Below are 22837 nucleotides of genomic sequence, written 5' to 3'. Positions count from 1 at the left end.
ATATTAATTGCTTGATAATTGATGTGCACATCATATAGGCAGGGATATTACTGAGGGGCTTAGGTCACTCAGTAATGCACGTTAATGGTTACCAAATAACCTCTGCAGTACTTGATACTGAATGCTCAGGCATCCCAGAAATGATGACTGCTTCATGTTGAATGGAATAAAATAGCATTTTATTGTCATTGTACATGTGCAATGGAATTGTGGATTCAATAAATCATTGAATCATGTCGAATAATAACTCTTTATGTTCAACACTGAAAGCCATGAAGGACTAAAAGTGATAGGCTTGACTTTCACTCATTTGTGATCATTTACTTTGAGTACTCACGCCATAAATGCAGTGTACCACAGATAACTCCAACTATAAACACTTCATTTACTAAATTCCTTCGTTTTAAAACAGTTTCATTTGATATTTTTCCTACTGCTTGTGATTGTGTCCGTGATCCAGAATATCCATATTTAGATGAAAGGTTGGGATGCGAAGCTGCCGCTAACAAGCTTAGTGAGCAAAGTGTTTTTTTTAAACTGACGGTGCACATACACCATCTTACTGCGTCCTACTGCTGGTGCTAAGTCTAATAAAATAACCGAATTTTGAGCACTTTCTCCTCCAGTCCACATGTGTCCTCTGGCATGATACTGAAATATCCAAGCTGCATCCATTAGAGTGTGTCTGTGTGTGGATAATTAAGGTAGAATATGCTTGGGTAGAAAAGTGCTTTAGAAGTGCTTGTGTATTTGCCTATAGAGAGTAAAATTGTGAACCTGTGCGTTTAACGAATGAAGCTGGGGATTGGTCTGGTGTTGTTACTCCAAAATATTACATATTCTTACTTTTTAGAAAATTTATGCATTGCATTCATTAAATAATCCCTGGAGACATCAATTCACTACACGTGACATGACTTTAGCATTAGAGTGTTACACAGCCTAAAATATATTGTTAATTTTTAGTTAGCAATATAAACCCCTCTTCTAAATGTGGGAATGGCAGATCTTCAGTCCTCACTGGATCCTTGTCTCGCAACAGTTAGTGCAACCTGGCTTGAGTTTATGTTTCCGCTTCCCTGTGAGAGAGATCCGTACCTGTTACTTGAGCTTTTGAAAACTGTGGAGAGCCACAGGCGAGTCTGGGAGTGTCACAGCTGCTCTGATCATTTGGAAACTTTTGTTATTCGCTGTAAATAAACACACTACACTATGATTCAGAGCGCTGTGTGTGAGTCCTACCTGTGTCCAATCCATGATAACAACACTGACTCCAGATCACTGTTTCCTGCTGAAGATCAGGTTCTGGCTGTTTAGCAGGGTTCAACATACAGTGAGCTTTAACATCACTCTGGGTTCTTTGCTAACTTTGTACAGTGGAACACCGGCTTACGAAGACCCCATTTAACGAAAAATTCAAGTTACAAAGGCACTTAACGGCAATATGCCTGTGTAATGAAATCCGCTGGCTCTGATTGGCTGAGCCCAGAATGCCCAGAATGCCTTCTGAATCATGTGATAACCCCTTGGCTTTCGTACTTGCGTTTCACTGTTCCACGTGACAGACGTATTGTTGTTGCAGTTAGTAATTAGCCTATCGTGCATTAACGTAAATGTCAATTTTAGTTTTAATGTTTAGAATTAAATTCCATAATGTTATGTACATGTACGCGTATGTATGTATGCATACGTATGCTTTCTTCAGCCTCCACCATCTCTGCCACCTCCTCCTCCACCAAGAACTTCGTCTTCAGCCAGCATCGCCTCACTCAAAAGGCGATGGAAAAAGGTGCTTCGACTTATGAAAATTTTGACTTACGAACGAATTAATTTTGTAAGTCGGGGTTCCACTGTGTATATATATATATATATATATATATATATATACTGTATGTAGTTACTTTAATGTGGTGACGTCCAGTAAAAACAAAACTAATGCCTCAAGTCTTCGAAAGTTGTAGATTGCTCCTCCTCCCAGTGAGCTGATTGTATGTGCACGGATTTTTGTTTCTATCCACCCATCCTGCAGATAATTAAGTCAACTTTGCAACACAGGTAATAATCTAGCCTTGTAACCGTGATGTGATTACTGATTTTAGCACAATAATGGGTTACATTACTGTGTTGTAGCAGTGGAGCTGAAGTTGCCTGTTAGAGAAGATGATCATCTGCTTGTCCAGTCAGGGGATAACAGTTTGTTTAATGACCTCCTCTCCACCACAGCTTCATAATTGTCCTGATTGAAGCCAATCGCAAAGCCCAATCAGTAAGGGTGTTCCAATCACCAGCTTTGTTACATTGCATTGTGTGGCACTCCCTACTGAGGGACCTCATCTGGACTACTTAGGTCCACTTTTCAGGGTGACCGTGGCTCAGGGGGTTGGGAAGCGTATCTGTAACTGGAAGGTCGCCAGTTCGATCCCCGGGCTCTCTGTCCTGGTCGTTGTGTCCTTGGGCAAGACACTTTACCCTATCGCCTACTGGTGTTGGCCAGAGGGGCCGATGGCGCGATATGGCAGCCTCGCTTCTGTCAGCCTGCCCCAGGGCAGCTGTGGCTACAATCGTAGCTTGCCTCCACCAGTGTGTGAATGTGAGAGTGAATGAATAGTGGCATTGTAAAGCGCTTTGGGTGCCTTGAAAAGCGCTATATAAATCCAATCCATTATTATTATTATTACTCTCATTAGCTACAAAGTTACCATACCTGACATACATGTGAAATGAAATCCAAGGTAACATTTCATGAATAAATAAAGTTTCTTTAGATGGTCCAGTCATGTTTTTTTAATAGTCACAAAAAAAATCAAACAACCATCAGTTTTAAGTTCTTGCACTGGGTTTCTGTATGCCTTTGGTTCACCCTCAGTAATGATAAATTCTGAGGGTCTGAATTGATCAACAACCTCTGGATCCTACAATTCCCTCAATTTCAGCCCAGGTTCGAGTTTTGTTAAAGCCTCTTTCCTGGTCACTATTTTTCAGCTCCACATTATATCCTGTTCTTTCTGTTAAAATTCGATGAGTCCAAGTTGAGATTTCTCAGCGGAGTCATTCAAGTTAGGCATCAACGGGTAAAACATTTCCCTGTCATAACGTTCAATTGGGGGAATCGGTGCCCTGTCTTTAGATTTTTCTCAGTAACCAGAGCAGCTTAGAAATAAAATCTTATGTTTTTCCTCACACGGATGCATTAGCTCTGGGGGAGCTGGCTCATTCATTTTCCATTTTGTAAAGATCATATGCTTCTCAGTTTTATTTCGTTCCTTTTCCAGCTGGATGCCATTGTAAAGTCATCACTAAGAACTTCCATTCAAAGTCAGGAAGAATTCAACAGCAGCATTTGGAGCTGTTAGAGGACTTCTCATTCACTGCCCTCAGCAGGGTCTATGCAGCTCTTTTAGGCACCTTCAACATTGATTCACAGAAGAGCACAAAGCTTTCTTTACACTGCCGTGTGAAAAAGGTCTCATATGTGCTATGCGGCCATCATTGGTTGATTCTGTGCTATTATGAATGTACAGTTCGTGGGCTGCAAACACCACCAGAGTCAAAGGGAGGAACGTGGTTACACGTGTCAGTCACAGTTACGAGAGCAGGCAATGCTGTCTATATTCATGAGCACTGTGATAACATAGCTGTCAGACTAGGCCTTGAAACGTTTTTGATTGCACTCGTAGTGTTCATGTAGCTGCGTTGTCAGCAGAGATTTTTCAAGAGCCAGATGGAAGGTAATATCCAACAGGGAGACACTTCAGTACCTTTATGTTATTCAATTTAATCTGCAAGTCGGGTCTGTTTTTCAGTTTGGTTACTTTGACCAAAACACATTTAAGTTCATTTTAATTTATACTAAACAAAACAAAAACAAAACACATTCCTGAGAGCAAATTGATACAATAGTTTTACAATGGTGTTGATAGGGTTAAAAAATATATAATTTTGGGTCAAAATGTGTAATCTGTGATCATAAACATTTGTAATCTGACTGATTGTGACTGATGAAAAATACAATTGTGCACAGCTGACTTCTGCTTCTTTCTAAATTTATATTTTTCACATAAACATTTATGTTGTGCTTTGTGTTTGAGCGGTCGAAGTCACGAGAAGCCAAAAAATCGTAAATATCTCATTAGTTTTTAAGCTGATTGCTTCTGGTCATGAATTATTAAGTTTTCCTTTTACAAAGTTGAGCAAACCCTGTCAGTGGGTCATTCAAATGAACTCAAGCATCATTAACGCAGCCTATTTAAAGCAATCAGTGATACAACTTCCAGCCCTAGAAACAAATGTAAACACTTCTCTGTTTATAGAGTAAAACTGAGGCTTTGTCAGTGATGGAGAGGTTGGAAAGCCCCTGACCACACAAAAACAGCAACTACGCTGTTCATTGACAGCTTGGAGGCTCTCCTCTCCAAGGACATTTCCAGGACTTTTTTTTTAATGGCATGAAAAATGTTTTGTATTGAATATATTGGCAAAGTGGTGCAGCAAGTACAGTGTATGCAGGCCCTTTACTCATAACAGCACACAGGCTTTGGCACAGCCATATACTTAAATGTACACCATTTCAAATGCAGGGATGAAAACAGTTCGAAATATTCCAAAATTACCTAAAACCGTAAACATAAAGAAGCAACAAACTCTGTCATTATGTTCAGGCTAACCACTCATGTTATTATTGTGCGACAAAGACATAAACGGAAGTTAACAGCTAATGCTTCTCTATAGTACAGTGAGTCATTTTATATTGATATTATAAAGTCAGTTTGTAGCTGTGTTTGCACTGCAGAATTTGTGCATATCACAGGTTTATTGTCCTTTTGCAGTAAATGGCAAACACCAGAAAGGCTATTGGGATAGTATTAACCCAATATCACCAAAGGTTGTGCCTGATTTGATTAAATATGTACGAGTGTAATAAACTTTTCTTATCCTATAGGCGTGGTGATCTGTACATGACACTGCTCCATTTTACAAGTTCTACGCCAAAAAAACTTTGACAGCAGTGGCCTAAATTAGCTTCTTGGTACCATGGGAATTTGTTTTCATGGAAGGTTGGTGAACCCAACTCAAAATGAATGTATATAGGATGTTCTTATTGCAAATCTACCATTGAATACTGCAGGTGCTGCTATTAAAAATCATTCCAGTGTGACTGTGTGTGGGTGGATATGGATGGGTACATGGTTAGTGTGTGTGTGTATGTGCATGTGTTGTGCATTTCTGTGTTTGTACAGTTTGAGTGTGCGTATATTAAGTCACCTACCGTTTGCACTGAGCCTATTTTGAGCTTTAGTGAGTCTCTTGAAAAAACTGCAAAGGTGCTCTGAGAGCAAACCTTTCAGCGACTCCTCTGCACACTTCCCCTCTTGTTAAATCTTTATCTTTTGTTACTGGAGCCTAAAAGCACTCATCAAAAACACACAGGACACTAAAACCAGGGCGCTTTTAATGCAGGTGTTATTTCAGATTCACAAGCAGGACTGTGTTTCAAGAGGATCGCTGGCCGGGAGCGAGTGTCTTTGTAAACCGTGAATGTCCAGATGAAGTAAAAATGTCAAAGCCTTAATGGACTTGAATGTTAATTGAGGCATTTATCACAATGTTGAATCAAAGCTCTTACAAGGACATGGAAATGGGCTGCCCGGACCTCCCTGGCCCTGCCTGGAGTCCTCGAGGGATTGTCAGTGCAGCTCATGTTGAGTATGTGTTACAACATCCTGAGTGCTGTGGCCTTTAGGGGTTCTCCTCTCGACCGGCTGCAAATGAAAAATGAAAAACAATTCGATACAACTAATGAAAAGTAATGAACTTCTTTCGTGTCGGAGTGACAGGAAAACACAAAGTGATGAATCTGACAGCGTAACCTGGCCAGCGAGCGCACTCCAACTGTGCCAAGCAGGTAGCCTGGCTATAAATCACTTCCCTGTAGAGAGAATTGAAATAAGAGCTGAAGACCACATGCAGCTGAAGATGAAATCATCAGTTTAACAATTCCAAAAACACTGAATGTTTAGTTTGAAATTTCACTGTGATTAGTACCACTGATGCGATTCAGTTTAACACTTTCCTTTCTCATTATTAACTTATATTTATTATTAACTTTGTGTTTTATTGCATTTCTTGCCCCTTCTGTATTCCTGCTGTTTTTGTGCCATGACATTTTCCATTTTATTTTGTGAATCCCTTTATGTGCACGTCTTTGGTTGTTTTCTTTCCTTTGTTTTCTGCTCCACCCTAATCGTTTCCTCGTGTATAAATAGTCCTTGATTTTTGTTTGCCAGCTATATGAACCTATTCTGTATATACAGGATGGACATAGCTAACATGACAACAGCCACTGGTTTGTGAAAAGACCATTTAAAGCAGGGGTGGGGAAACTCCAGGCCTTGAGGGACGGTGTCCAGCAGGTTTTAGAGGTGGCCTTGATCCAACACAGCTGATGAAAATGGCTAAATTACCTCCTCAACATGTCTTGTAGTTCTCCAGAGGCCTGGTAATGAACTAATCATTTGATTCAGGTGTGTTGACCCAGAGTGAGATCTAAAACCTGCAGGACACCGGGGCTTGAGGCCTGAAGTTCCCCACCCCTGATTTAAAGCCTCAGCTTTGTTGCTATGACCATCACCAGTTTGGACGATGATTGGCTGTTGGTACAATTAACATCAAAGTTACTGTAAAAATGTTATTCATCAGATATTTGCATTAAAATTCTCCAAAAGGGACAAACACAGTAGTGAGATCAACTTCAGTGCCTGCTGCTGGCTTATCTGTCTCCTTGTGTGCCGCATTTAGGTTGTCTTTAAAACATCTCTTTCTGCTAAGATTTGTGTGTAAAAATACTGGGCAACAGATAACTGGACAAGTTATCTGTTGCCCAGTATTTAAAAACCAGATGTCTACAAACTTCTAAAAGTTACTGCAGGCTTGTAAATTTGGCAACAGCCATAAATAACTGTGTGGTTATTATTTTTTATAGGCTGAGCAGTCAGTACTTGCTGTAATTCAGTCATAAGCAGATAACCAAGTCGATGAGCTGATTCTTTAACTCCATTGTTCTCTTTGTATGACACTGTGAATAAGGAAATGTCAAATCTATCAAGGATAGCACTCTTTTTTTAATCACAGGAGCTGAAAATGTCACCTCATTATGACTCAAGAGCCATGACAACCTTGCTGGAAAAGAATCCTTTTTATATTGTTGGATCATAATGAGCTGTGTGTTTTGCCTACAGCTTCATCAGGCCTGATGATAATGACATACAGGTTTTGCCCATTAAAAACTAATGAAACAAAGCAGATTTTTCTGTGCCAGTTCAGTTTTTCCAGGTTTTTAAGCTATAAATGTTCTAACCATTCTTGTTTCTGTTACCAGCACCTTATGGCTGTTAATTTCTGCATCAACAAAAAGTGAAAAGTATACTTACCTCAACTAAATACCAGTCATATTTTTAAAAACTATTATTACAGCTGAGGTGGTTCGGGCATCTGACAAGGATGCCTCCTGGGTGCCTCCTGGGGTTGGTGTTCCTGGCATGTCCCACCGGGAGGAGGCCCCGGGGCAGACCCAGGACACGCTGGAGAGATTATATCTCTCGGCTGGTCTGGGGACGCCTTGGTGTTCCCCTGGATAAGCTGGAGGAGGTGGCAGGGGAGAGGGAGGTCTGGGGCTCTCTGCTTAGGCTGCTGCCCCCGCGACCCGGCCCCGGATAAAGCGGATGAAGATGGATGGATGGATGGATGGATGGATATTATTACAGTCAGATAATCAGAGCAAATTACCATTTTATTTCTCCCCAGTAGTGAACTGACACACAAAAATCAGCAGCAGCAGCTCAGAGGAATATAACAGTTTGTGTTTCTTTCTATTTGGTGACTTATTGCAGTGTTGCTTAAATTTAATCCCATTCACTTTGCTGTTTTTGTAGCATTTTTTGTTTCTTGACATTTTTGTGTGTAGAAGAGAAAAAAGATGTCCTCATTGTTAATGCTCCAAACAAAGCTCAGACTGTGCAGCACAAGCCCTGAGGGGCAAGTTCACAGGCAGGGTTTCCTTGTGTTAGCTGGCTTAATACAACCTAAAATCAGAAGTAATGGATATCATAGTTTGTGGTCGTTGCTAACCCAGGCTGTCTGTTCCAGGCTCTGTTTGCGGTCACACATAGCGACGCACAGTGCGCCCTGTGCTTCAGCTGAGAGGAACACGTCACACTATGAAAAATCCAAAACAATAATAACATGTCACAAATAAGGCAAGAAAGCAATATTTATTCATACTTCCCCCCTGAGTGCATGCTCAGTGCTGCTGTTCTAAAGCTGCCACGTTAAAAGCTCTGTGACTTTAAACTTGATACATTTGAATATGTTACTCCAGAAGCTCATTTAAGTCTGGCATTGTCCCAAAGTGAAGAGCACCCAGAAAATAAAGTAAAATTAAAGTGAAATCAATTTTCTGCCCCCTGTTCTGTTTGCTGCAGTAAAAGCGTTGTATTGTTATCAGGATGAAGCATAGAAATCTAAACAATACATGCATTTTCTGCATAGTTACTCAACACATGTGAATTCCTGCAGCAACCGTTTGTGCTGTTGTGCTGAAGTCACCAATCTGTGTGTAATATGGCAGACTGGTATCACCTGCAGTTGACTCCCATGTGTTTGCTGTGGGACATTGGCACTAATATGGCTGTGATTGGTTGGGTTGAATCAGAATCAGAAAGACTTTATTTATCCCAAAGGGGCAATTAATTGAAGGCACGTGCATTTAATTGTACTTATACTTTACTTATATTTCACACTTCAAACACTGCTGCTACATTTCCCTGTCTTTCTGCACAGGCCAGGGCCCATGCTGCCGCCTAAAGGTGGGATTGGCGGCCTACTCCGAATGGGGTCTGGGAAAACAACTGCTGTTCCCTGTTGCAGGTGTCAGCGTGTTATAGAACATAGCTGATCCTTGCCTTGGACTGTGCGTTTTGTTCTTTTTGGAAGTGGGACAGTGACGTGAACTGTTCTGCTTTCCAGTATCAAGGCAACTGTTTCCCCTTAAAGTCAGGTGTTCTCCTGAATGTTGGCCAGGACTAGAACCAGTGTGTTATCTGTGGCTCAGCTGGTTTTCTCATAAGTTAGTGCAGCTGCTAACAATCTATCCCACTCTATATAGGGGCCACTCTTAAAGCATATTAACAGGACGAGTATTAATGAAACGCTGGTGCTGATTTTAAACTCAAACAGCAGGTTAGGTGTTCAGCATGGGTTACACTGATGATTAGACTAGGTTAATAGAGAGACTTTGTGACATTCAAAACTGGCTTTAGGCTCAAAATACAAGTTGGGTCACCTGCCACTTTATTAGGTACATTTGTTCATCTGCTTATTTACTTAAATATCTGTTAATCTAGTAACGCAGTGCATGTAAACATGCAGGATGAAATTCAAACTGAGAATCAGAATGGGGAAGAAAAGTGATTTAAGTGACTTAGAACGTGGCATGACTGATGGTGCCAGATGGGCTGGTCTGAGCATTTCAGAAAGTGCTGAACTGCTGGGATTTTCCCACACAGCCATTACTGGGGTTTGCAGAGAAAGGTCCGAAATGGAGAAAATATCCAGTGAGCAGCAGTTCTCTGGGTAAAAATGCCTTATTGATGCCAGAGGTCAGAGGAGAATGGCCAGACTGTGTCGAGCTGATAGGAAGGCAATAGAAACTCAAGGAACCACTTTTTATAGTCAAGGTATGCAGAACAGCATCTCTGAATGCACAACACGGTGAATCTTGAGGCAGATGAGCTACAAAAGACCACACCAGGTGCTGCTCCTGTCAGCTAAGAACAGCAAACTGATGCTACAGTTCACACAGATTCATCAAAGTTGGACAATGTAAGACTTTGACCTTTTCCACTGAAACATTCAGAGTTTGGACAAATACCATTAAAGTATGGACCCATCCCAAGAATGGCACACTTTGGGCTCCTTATTTCTAGCTGAGCGTTGTTTAATGCCATGATGGCTTGGTAACCATGCAGATCCCTTTATGACCACAGTGCACCCATCTTCTGATGGTTGCTTTCAGCAGGATAATGCACCATGTCACAGAGCTCAGATCAAACGGGTTTCTTGAACATGGATTTAAATCTCTGAGGAATGTCTCCAGCACCTCGTTGCTGAAAAACACCATGAAGAATTGAGGCAGTTCTGAAGGCATGTACCTAAGGTGTACCCAACAAAGTGGTTATTGATCTTGTGGCTTCTTTTATTTTCAATAATTTGGTCTGTTTAAATTTGCCGACTATAAATTAAGTGCAAAAGTAAATAAAACACGTCTCCTGCAATAATTAGTGTAGAAAAGATCATTTGGGATACATTAAATGTAATGTTTGGTAAAAATGGAATTATTGGTAATGTATTGTTTTATTAAAGATAATATTTTATAGAAAGTTTAAAGGTAAGAAAACTGGAGAAACTGGTTGATTACTTAGTCCTCATTTTCTTTTCTGACATTGAACAACAAATAAAAACAATCCCGTTGCTGGGTTCACTTCCTCAGCCTGATGAGAAATGAAAATAAATAGATGCCGAGAGCTTAGATAAAAACAAATACCGAGGATGTTGTTTTACCATTTTCATGCTAATTATAGAGTGTGCAGTGAATTATTAAAAATTCATTTCATGTCACTGTTTGTTGCTCATTATTGAATTCATTGTCTTGAAACAAGCCTTAGATAAGGTTCACTTGGTTTCAATCTGGTCATCAGCTAGAGCAGATTTTCTCTTTTCTGAGTCGCACTCAGACCTAATCTACATTTCAGTGCTCGCTTGGTTGGACGTCCAGCTGTTCGCAGCATTTTCCCCGCTGACAGAGAAGGAGCCAGGCGCTGTTTTCTGCTGATAGCTCTCTTGAACAGCAGATAGAAAAGCTGAGCATCCCACTTACAGATGTTTGTGATCATTGCTCCAGTGAGATTAAATGCAAGCGAGACGGTGGCCAGAGATTCAACTCACAGAGCAGCGGCCTGGTCCTCGGGCGGCCTGCTGTATTGGTTTTGGAGGGCGAGCAGAGCTTTGGTGAAAAGAAGCTCCCTCGTCTGGGTAGAGAGCCAGTTTTCATGCGTCAGGGAGTTTGGGGCTAGATGTGCTACAAACGAGGGGTGAACGAATGAGCTTATGGTTCTATGGAAAAGTTCACACACTGAACAACTGACTTTAATACCTAGTGCAAGAGTTATGGTGTTGTCGTGAGTTGCAGTCTCTCCAAAATGTTAAAGCTCTCAGCCCTGCTTTGGCCAGTGATTTTGTTTCTTGGATGGAAGAAAGCCATCGGGGCTTTGAGATGTCAGACCTCATTGGTGTATTTATGGTGTGTGTGCATGCATGCCACGCTGTCTGTGAATTCTGCACGCTCACTTGTTAATGCTTGTCTGCCACGTATATGAGTTTTTATTAAAGGATGCATTCGTTTTTATCACGCTGTAAAATGTATTTGTCTTGTTTATTTTGACAGAACCGGATTAATGTTGGCAGAAAAATGTTAATGGCCAGTTACTGTGGCTTTTAAGAACGTCTTAGAGAATAAAGATGGAGAAGTCTTGTCCAAACGGAGAGATTTAGCTCAGTAAGCCACAGCATTGCACTGGCTGACATATTCCTTCATTACCATAAGCACGCACACTCGAGTTTATTTTGACTCATTCCCACATTTGCTGCCCTGCTGCCACTAATGGTTAGAGAGTACCAAATGTCTAATTATTCATGGCTGACAATAGTCCCTTAAGGTGTCTACACACAGTAAGACTTCAGAATTTTGTTTAGTTTACTGTGAGCTCTGTGTGGCATAGGTCTAATAAACTTGTACATGTAGGCTGTACAATGATCATTTCTACTGAATGCTAGACTACGATGACATCATACGAACATAGCTCCTGCTGCTACAACTCAACTTTTTTTTTTTTTTTTTTTTAAACATCCAGTCTGTTTGGTGTTGTTTTGGGCTGTTTGTTCTCAAGACCATTACAAATGACATGGGCTCAAAATGGGCTCTGGCAGGTGGAGGAACCATAAGATCCTGGTAGCGGTTCAGTTTTCAGTGAGGAAAAAAATGAGTCATCTCAAAACTACCAAACTTGTGAGCTCCAATTCACCCAGACTCTGAACAGGCTGTAGTCAGCTGACCTGTGCTGATCCCATAGATTGGCTGATGGCTCTGAGGTTTAGTTCTCTTTGTGGATTTAGCCAAATACATTTCACGATATATAAGCAGATGTTGCATGAGCTATCGTGGCTACTTTCCGATTGGCAAGTACTTCTTGTGAGCATCATCAGTTTAAATTCAAACTGACGTCTGCCGCCCTTGAACTAACCCGGTATGAGCGACACCAGGCTGTGATGGCTCTGACGGTCGAGCAGGTTGTGTGCTAATTGGACGGTTTGTGGTTTGATCCCTGAGTGTGATTTTTCACAGTGCATAGAACACATACATATGTGTCTGAACACGGCTTATTCTCACATAGCATGAAATTATTATCATTCAGTTTGCTGTGTATGTGTGAAATAACCAGATCATTTTAGCAAAACATATGCAGAGCTGTGCAATATATGCTTGGCGATACTTACGGAGAGAAAAGTTGCGTGTTAAATTACTTTGTGCTTTTGCTCCTGTGCTCTACCTAGATGCTGAAGTGAGCACAACTTTATTGACAACTGAATGGACACAGATCAGGCATGAGAGGAAAAAACCAGATGTGTGTATAGCTTGCAGGTGGGACCATGAGATGAATTTACTTTCTGAGCTCTATGAGATCACTTAGAAGGACGTGTGGGTAGAAGCACATACAAAAGGAACTCAGTTTGTATCGTTATGTATTAAACTGCCTGATTTGATTTATTTGTTATTACTTCATTAATTGCTCCCTTTAACTCCAGACAGTGATCATTTTTACCCTCATTCACAGTATGATCGCAGCCAACAGCATCACCAAGATCCTTGGGCACCTCTGGACTAACCAAGAAATTGCATTGTGGATACTTTGCTTAACACGTCCTAAACTCACCAATGTTTCATTAGCATTTTATCTGGACTACAGTTTCAAAGTTTTAAAGTTTTCCATTTTAAATGACAAGAAATGACTCTGTGCCTGACTGGCTGGACTTTACATAACTACATTCAGCTAATTATCAAGATCATGAGCTTTGCTGTATTACTAGTCCAATTAATCATCTGTCAGTCACACCATAGCAGCCTGTTTGGGCAAATTTTTGCACTGAATTAATAAGTTTCATGTCACTTAAAAATAAATCAACTGTGCTCGCTAACCCTGGAAAAAAGCAACATTATATTTCTGATATTTCAGCAGAATGCAAATGTGCTGGTAGCATATTTACCCTCAGGATTATAGATATGTGTCTGCAGTAACACTCTATGCTACAAATAAGTTGAGCAAACATTCTTCAGAAACATTTGTTTTTTGTGGGGATGGTGCTCTGCGATGAATTTCAATTCTATGTTTTCAGTTTGATTTTTGTATTCTGACTGTGTATGCATGTGCACTACTGTCGCTCTGTGTATCCAAACCTTGCAAAAACTAAACAATAATAGAGTGAATATCCTTCATTGCACCAGAGTATATATGTGGTGTTTGTTTTTTAGGTACAGTGATTTGGGATTTCCATTTACTCATTTTTGCTGTCTCTAGATCGTGTGTTCTGAACTTGACTTTTGCTCAGAATAGATTAAAATAAAGCGTAGAATTAGTTTAAAAAAGCCACAAAGTGAAGCTTAGCCCAAAATCCCAACAGATAGGTGATGACATTTATTTCCAACCCACATCAGCTCAAGGCTCAGGTAGAATATTTTTTGTTGGTAAATTTAATTCAAAGCATACTATTTAAGCTGTTTTACCGGGCCTACAGTTGCTGCGGCATCTGAAAGTCACTTTGCAATCCTGCTCATCTTCTTCATGATGTGTTTGGATCTTCTATGCTCTCCAAGCCTCGCACACTTTTCACATAGAATTCCACTGCAGCCAGACTGCTTGACACCATTTATCTCGCAAGCATCAGTCAGCTGCAAGATGGAACCAACTTAGCATCGCTGTTGAGTTTGACAACATGAAATAGTTGCATTTCCTACTTTGTTCCTTGAAAACTGTTCGCTGTTTTTCAGGTTTCTCCAACACCATCATAAATAACCTCTTTATGTCCCTGTAAATTTTAATATGTGCACTATACGGCAGTGGCTGTTCTGCCAGAGCCAGAATTACATTTTCCCCATTTTGTCACCTTGAAGTTTAGCATGATCTCCAACTCGAATATCCAATATTCTTGATCTTCAACGTGGGTGGGCGTGTTCTCGACACAGCAAGTCTCTTTCAGGACCACGCCCGCTGGCTCTAGCACCACCCATCTCACCCGCCTGCTTTTTATTAAAAATGAATTAAATGCTCGTGACACTTTCCATGTGAGAATCCCATTATGCTCGTATGCGTGTGGAAGGCCTGGAAGGTCTCAGAACAGAGCCATAGCAGCACATATAAATTATTGCACATGGAAATAATCTTCTTTTCACTTTAGTGGTGTTCTTTAGAAATGTTTGAAAACTGGATGAATATTATTGAAATTACACAGCTGTACACTGGTTGATCAAATATTGTTAAGAATTATTCAGAACTTGCTGATGTAACTCAATGTTGTAAGCTCATATGAATACTATGACTGTAACTGTGATTTTATCCAATGAATTGGTCATGGCCACCAGCATTAACAAATTAGGGCTCTTTTATTTTAAACTGTTCACCTTTTACACATTGACAGTTAACACAGACAAGCCTTTGTGGTCCCTCTGGCCCGAGACATGGTCAGTGACAATGTGTGCTGGATATCGACTGGGATGGCTTATGGTGGATGGAAAGCTTTCTCTCTCTCGCGCGCGCGCGCACACACACACACACACACACACACACACACACACACACACACACACACACACACACACACACACACACACACACACACACACACACACACACTTATGCAAGAACGGATACAAAAAACACAGTACAACATATACTAACCATCTAACATAGTCTAACCATCTAATGTAGACATCAACGGAGGAGGGGCTTAAAGTGCATACAGGAACAGAGGAGGGCTTTGCTCACTCCTACAATTTGTAACAACCTTTTAAATTATGAGTGACAGTAATCCTCCACCAAAGCAGTGATCTAAGTGCCACGCTGCATCTTTACAGAAAGCATATCCCCACCATATTTTAGCTCAAACGGCGCCTCGCTTCATGAAATAATGACACTGCATAGTTCACGGGGTTAGTCTTATATATTATTGCGGTACAATGTAGGTTCAAGTCCGGGGTCTAGGCATGAGCCATGGGCAGCAGGATGGCACAGAAAGCATGTAAAGTCCAGTGAGATTAGAGAAATAAATCCAGCATGAGAAAGCACCCGATGCTCTGAATGGAGGTTAATCCACATGAGGAGAGGTGAGAAACAGTACAGGTCTGATAATGACACGATGATGTTCAGTATTCTGGATGCATAGAAGGAGTACGTTTGCCGAAAGCACTCCTGGTCTGGTCTGGGTGACCCGTATGGTCAGTTCCTTGAGCAGAGGCAGAGTAGCTCCAGCTGGGTCGAACGGGTCAATAAGGGGCAAATAGGACTTGTGGATGGGAGGTCCTGACAGGCCCGGGGGCTGGGCGGAGCAGTGCAGCAGGCAGGGTTTGTGTCTGAAAGAGCGCAGGGGTCGGGGTGTGATTAGTGGCGCTGTTCGTGCGGTGCGTGAAAGAGTTGCCGATGGCTGCGGCAGCTGCTGCCACTGCCGCCAGGTGAGCGGGTATGATCTGTGTGGTCAGAGGGTGACACTGGCGCTCCTTCCCCAAAATCAATTTTATCTGGTGGAGACAGGGGAAAAAACAGTTAATACAGCCTTATATGTGCACAGGATAGAGAGAGCAAGGGAACGGTACAATCAAGACATCTCTGCAAAGCTGTCACACAAAGTAAACGTATACTCTAAACCAGGCAGGATACAATTCCTAGTATGTTACGTTTTCACAGCGATACAAGAATGTAATATTCTTTCATTTTAAAAAAACAAGATGGCTTTTGGTTATTGAATGTGATCTAAAGTTAGAGCAAATAGTTTCCAGGACAGGAGCATAAATCTAAATTAAACTGCTAAAATCAAGACAAGTTTTGCTGTTTGTAAATTAGACAAACTACCAATCCTGCTCGGTCTGCTTGGACCCACATTTTACAACGTTCAAACATTTTATTCAACTGCTGGATAATTAAAATAGGTCCTGCATACCACATCAGAAACTCTTTGTATTTGCTCACTGAACATATTAAATTTACTTTTTCCTGCTTAAGTTTCTGTTTTTGTTTACAGGTTGGTTGTGAGACCAGAGGCCTTTATTATGAAACAGGATTTTATCTTCTCCAGGTAACTTCAGGGTTAACGTGAGATTTCCTGTAATAGAAGGGGGTTCCAGCCCCAAGTCACATTCCAGATTAGTGATCAATAGATATGAAATCATGACCTATTGACTATCAGTTCTCCAGAAAATAGCATCAATTCTCAGAGCTCTGCATGGATAGTGGACGTTTTTTTTCCCAGATGAAAAAAAGTAAAAATTTATTCCTTGATATTTTTTCCTCTGTTGGCTGGGAACTATTTTTTGTTGGATAAGCATGAACGTGATCCTAAAGCCGGACATCTATTTGCACCTCCTGAATTTGCACATTGACTAAAGTCTAATTATATAATGAAATATTCAATATTAATTCATCAGATTCTCCCAAAGTTTAATGATAGAGTTGTGATATTGATAACTTCCACATTCTGCATTTATGCTGGATTTCTTTTGTGGCTTAGAATGGGGTAAACGTTATTAAGCTAATAGAGCTCTTCCAGTATCACTGACCAAACTGTTTAAAGGTCTCACACATTCATACAGCAATAGGCTAAATAAACTAAATGTGCAGTGCTTTTCCTCTCACACGCTCACACCGCTGTTCTCTCTACAGCCGCTGTGCTACTTCCAGTCTGTATCCTGTGTTTAAGCTCCTTATATTTTTCTAATATTCCAGTTTTATCTTCCTTTGTAAAATCCGCTGCTCTGCTGCCAGGAGGCAGAGCTGAAGTGGCTGGAGTTGAAGATGCTAAGATTCTAGTTTGAACAACAAGGAGAGACAGGATTTTCAGAAATGAGAGTATCAGAGGGGCAGCTCAGGTCGAGCGGTTTGGATTTAAAGTTAGAGAGGCAAAGCTGAGATGGTCTGAGCAGATACTGAGCAGGGAGAGCAAGTATGTTGGGCAAAGGACATTAATTATGGAGCAAGGAAGGGTCATGGAGCTACAGCGATGGAGAACAAGCAGAGTGGGTGAGACAGAGGCAGATGATGTGCTGTGGTGTCTGCAACATACTCAAACTCTAAACTGGGATAAACTTAACTGTAGTAAATAAAATGCATATAAGCAGAAAACTGACAGCATTGCTAAGGCTGTGAGATGAGGCAAGAGACTTCAATGGGGCATCAAACAGGTGTCAGAAATCAGCTGCTAATTGAAACAGTTTTGGCATTTGCCACAGCTGAGATGAGAGTGTGTCCAATATTGTTGAGCCGTGTTATCATCAACTCAACCTATTCAACTTACTAACCAGTTCTGCAGACCTAATAATGAGAATAATTCAGTGGCAGTGTTTCGTATAATCGAGATTATGTCCAAAAATGAGATAACTGCTTTAATAATATACTCTCACAGTTTTAACAGAGAAGGAAAATGACTAAAAAATGGAATTAAAGACAGAATATAAAACTCATGATGTGACAGGGACACAAACAGTGTCTGACCTCCAAGAAAAGCCTAAAAAAAGGGTTTAAAGGTCACCAAAGTTATCTGGCTTAATCTTCTGTATCAGTATTCTCATGGCACCAGTATGGCAGCACTTGTCATGGATTATCAATCACTGATTCAGGCACCGAAGCCCTGTGGGATGCATTCTTTACCCTGTGCTCATCAGAGAAGCTCCTCTCCGTTAACTCAGTCAATGATGGGTTTCAGAAAAAGTCATTTCCCCCACACTGGTAACCCCCATGCTTCGTCTCAGCAAACAGTGGGTGTGATGAATGCGCTTTTCTGGTGCCTCTTTTGTAAGATGAAAAGTTCGGCTGTCCTTTATCTTCCCCACTTTGATTCCATAGGGCTCATTATTGCATGCTGCTAATCATGTGTCATATGACACTCAAAAATCCTTTAGCAGTTGTCTCAACTCGCTGGGAGTGCGAGAGAGATCGAGTTTTCTACAAAATGCCAGAAAGTTAAACAATGACCTCAAGAAAGTACTTGAAAGTTTTCTTTTCAGTGCATTTCTCTTACTCTGCGGTTTGTCAGCTTGCCTGACTCTAATATGAACTGCTGTGATGCTGAAGACCACAGTCTGGGGCACTCCAAATAAGTTAAAACTGACATTTACAATCAAGTCTAAACAGCGTTCAACGCGAGCCTGCCTTCCACCTCCAGCACGCTGGCTCAGAAAAGCCTTCAGCCGTGCCATTTTTGTCAATAAAATGTCAAGTTTTCAAATTAAATGGCATCGCACACTGTCACAGGTTTTTAATAAAAGCTGGATAAGGGGTGATCCTGTTATGAGAGCTGACATTTTACTGAAACAGGAACCGTCGAGTGGACTGAGCATGCTTAATCAAAAAACACTTTAGTAGAGATGCGCAGGATTTTGTGCTGACAAACAAAGAAATTCTGAGTGTTGGTTTGTTTTCTGTTCTTTCCCACAAAAACAAAGTACGACAACAAGAAGCTGCAGCACCTGGAAGAGGTTAGAAAAGGAGAGAAAGACAAAGGATCTACAAAGTGCTGCTCGTGGGTTGATGAGTCGGTCTTCCAGGAGCCCATTAGCTGGGAGTCACTTTGCCTGTTGTGTTGATACCGATGGCCTTTCTAACAAAGCAGGATCAACATACCCCGAGGGGTTAGTTGGAGATTAATGGGGTAGTAAGGTGTGCTGAGCCCAAAGCCAGAGATTTCACGATAACAGCTTTATTTATTTGCCTGGCTAGGTCGCCATGGTGACCTATGTTAAGCATGTGACATGGTCAAGAGCGGGTTCTGCTCATAGTTTTGTGCAATATGTTTTTATTTTATTTTACAGGGAGCTTGATGGGCTGCCGTTAGTAACACTGCTAAATAAAGCCATGCAGTAAAATCTGAGCAGCACAAACTGTCCGGAATTTGCATGCATTCGGTTGGTGATGCAGAAAATTCCCAATCTGCTGCCACGTCTGTTCTATGCTGCTGAAGTCGCAGCCACAAGAGCACAGATTAGAAAAATCAATTAGTCTATTATTTGTTGCAGAGAACATTCAGTCAATAACATTTATTTCACTTTAATCTTGTGAAAAACTAGATGAAGTGTTTTGACACCTTTGTCATTGGGCTAAAGGAGTGCGTCAGACCTGAACGCACTTTGTAGCTTTCACACCTTTAATATGCAGCTATCATGTATCAGAAATAAACAGCAGCACTGACAGTGGCAAAATCCATATATTAACTTGTGAATTCACAGGATTAACCATTTTCTGCCAGCACGACTCGATTTCCTTCTTTTTATATATACACACACACATATATATATATATATATATATACATACATATACACATACATACATACATACATACATACATTATATATATATATACACATATATATATACACACACACACACACACACACACACACACACACACACACACACACACACATCTATATACATATATACATCTAGCCCGAATAAAAAAGAGAGCAATTTTTTGATTGATGTTTTGTTTCCTTTACAATATTATACTTTAATGTATAATATTGTAAAGGAAACAAAACATTAATCAAAAAATTGTTGAAAAACAAATTACAACATTGTATAAAAATTACAATCATCAACTCAAATACTTGGTTCTAATTGAACAGAAATTTCTATGAACTTGTAAGAACTGTGTAGGACTTGAATCAGTCTGTGTCAGATCCTGAATTTGAAATTTCCACTGAAGTCACGGGTAAGAGACAGTGGAACCAAGATCTAGGCCATTTGCTTTTTGAAGTTTGCAAAGACTGCTAAATTTTGCCAGCGGTAGTTCACTCTTTGCAACATAGTACGCTGTTCTAAACAGATTTTTCAGGTTTATTTTTAGTATGTTATTTGCAATTGGTGTTTGTTCTGGGAAAGATATTGCAGACTGAGCAATAATGCATTTCTTGCATTTCTCATGGGTTCTAATGGGGGCCTTTCTTAAAATGACTGGTCCCAGTAACAAAGGCGCTTGTGGACTCAGAAATCGAGAGAAAACCAACAACACACCCGGCAGAACATTATGTTATTTACACGGGTGCACATAAGTGGTCCGCATGTGCGCATTCGCTGTCAAAATAAAAGACGCGCGTTTGCGTCCATATAAAAGGCTGTTTTTGTCCGCTAGAGTGGGATTTTCACGGCACATTCCGCACCACATCTCTGTGCGTTCATCATTTGTTTGAAGCCAGCTCACCTCCTGCAACCACTTTTCCGAGAATACGCGCTTCTTTTGTGGTTCGGACTCCTTCTGACATTTCTTTGGAGGTGGAGGAACATCACAGTAATTGCTTAAAGGAGCTTGCTTCTTCGACATCTTTAAGAGTTCTAAACAAATGTCTGTCCTCCGCCTGAAAATCTTATGTACGCAAACACCCGTTGCAACTTCTTATCTTGTGCGCGTTTTTTATTTTGACAGCGAAGCCCCGGGACGTCGGGCTAGCGATTTTGCGAGCCCTGTATCTGATTGAGGAATCACTCATCTTTGGAAAAGAGAGTTTATTACAGAGAAATGGCTCTTTCCAAAATAAAAGCTATACTATACGCTTCTTCTGGGCTATATTCTCAGCAGCATATTGTAGCGGGTCAGGGCTGTTCGGGGTTCTGTTTGTACAGTTATGTTTTGTTTATGTTGCCATAGTGACGGGTGACGCCCTCTCGCTGCGACGGCGTGTCCTTCCGGGGTCAGAGGGCGCCTTGTGTGTTGTTGTTGCTGTGCGGTTGCCGCGCTGAGCAGTTAGCTAGCGGCAGTGTTCTTCTGCAGATGTCAATAAACGGCTGTGCTCCCTGGCTAGCTCACGGGAAGCAAGACCAAACGACACCTCCGTCTCCTCCTTGTCTGAGCTCGCCACATTGGTGTCAGAAGTGGGATGATGGTGGCACCCCATGTTCTGACCCGAGTGACTTTTCCCCCGCCGGTCGTGACCGGTCGGTGCGCCAAAAGAAGGCACCTGGACATTTGGAGGACTTTGTGTGGGGTAATGGGGTCGTCGGGGACGACTGACCCCTTAGGTGGGGCTATGTAGCGGGTCAGGGCTGTTCGGGGTTCTGTTTGTACAGTTATGTTTTGTTTATGTTGCCATAGTGACGGGTGACGCCCTCTCGCTGCGACGGTGTGTCCTTCCGGGGTCAGAGGGCGCTCTGTGTGTTGTTGTTGTTGCTGTGCGGTTGCCGCGCTGAGCAGTTAGCTAGCGGCAGTGTTCTTCTGCAGATGTCGATAAACGGCTGTGCTCCCTGGCTAGCTCACGGGAAGCAAGACGAAACAACACCTCCGTCTCCTCCTTGTCTGAGCTCGCCACAATATTAAACATATCAGGTCCCCATAAGGAGAATCATGTGCTAACGGCTGTCTAAATGACTCGGGTAAAGTTTGTAGCATGCATGCTTGTTGTTTTTGTCTGCTTCCACTTGTCTTTGCACTAGGATGATGTCTGCGTAAATGTGCAGTCATATTCGTTGTGTTCCCACTAGTGCTGTCAGCGTTAATCTCGTTGAAATGACGTTAACGCCACAACACGGCAATCTCCTTTAACGAGCTACCCCTGATCGTGGGGCTAGACGGCCAACACGTTAACGAGCTAACTGCGCTAACACACTAGTTCCCACCCATGTAATTGAGCATTGCGTGGCACATCCAACATACTGTTTTACTTTAGTCCATGATGCGCTTACCTTCAGAGTCATACGTCACATGAAAACCAAAATAATTCCAAACGCCAGATCTGAATGAGGGTGGGGGAGGTTCAATTTGTCATTTTGCAAGGAGAGCTTAACTTCTGTCTCGCTGGCTTGCCATGCGCTCTTCCTTCTGACGATGCTGTCTGTGTTAAGCGCTCAGTGGATCTGCGCTCGACAGTGCAGCCTAGGCGGAGTAGTCGAACGCAGATTCACTGAGCCAGGGCAAGCTAGCGAGACAGAAGTTAAGTTAATGCTCAATTACATGGGTGGGAACTAGTGTGTTAGCGCAGTTAGCTCGTTAAGGTGTTGGCCGTCCAGCCCCGCACGGGGCGTTAACGGAGATTTGCCGTGTTGTGGCGTTGACGTCATTTCAACGAGATTAACGCTGACAGCACTAGTGGGAACACAACGAATATGACTGCACATTTAAGCTGACATCATCCTAGTGCAAAGACAAGTGGAAGCAGACAAAAACAACAAGCACGCATGCTACTAACTTTACCCGAGTCATTTAGACAGCCGTTAGCACATGATTCTCCTTATGGGGACCTGATATGTTTAATATGCTGCTGAGAATATAGCCCAGAAGAAGCGTATAGTATAGCTTTTATTTTGGAAAGAGCCATTTCTCTGTAATAAACTCTCTTTTCCAAAGATGAGTGATTCCTCGATCAGCTAGATTTATTTTTTTATTACTTTGTTGTTTCAGCAACATTAAATTTAAAAACTGTACTTTTGAGTTAAAATATATATTTATAATAATATATGTAGAATAAATGACAAATT

General features: G+C 41.5%; 1 protein-coding gene across 1 annotated transcript in view; it reads right to left on the bottom strand.

The window, feature by feature from the left end:
- Positions 1-14751: 14751 nt before the first annotated feature.
- znf385d (zinc finger protein 385D) overlaps positions 14752-22837 on the bottom strand; it is a 97795-nt gene continuing 89709 nt past the window's right edge. The window contains exon 8 of the mRNA XM_080895404.1: positions 14752-15898. Coding sequence (XP_080751530.1) covers positions 15647-15898 — 252 coding nt within the window. The 3' untranslated portion in view covers positions 14752-15646. The remainder of the gene's footprint in view (positions 15899-22837) is intronic.

This window comes from Rhamphochromis sp. 'chilingali' (genome assembly GCF_963969265.1).
Source record: "Rhamphochromis sp. 'chilingali' genome assembly, chromosome: 11".
In the NCBI taxonomy this organism is placed as follows: Eukaryota; Metazoa; Chordata; class Actinopteri; order Cichliformes; family Cichlidae; genus Rhamphochromis; species Rhamphochromis sp. 'chilingali'.
The sequence above is the reverse complement of the archived record's forward strand: the minus strand, read 5'-3'. Positions and strand labels throughout refer to the sequence as shown.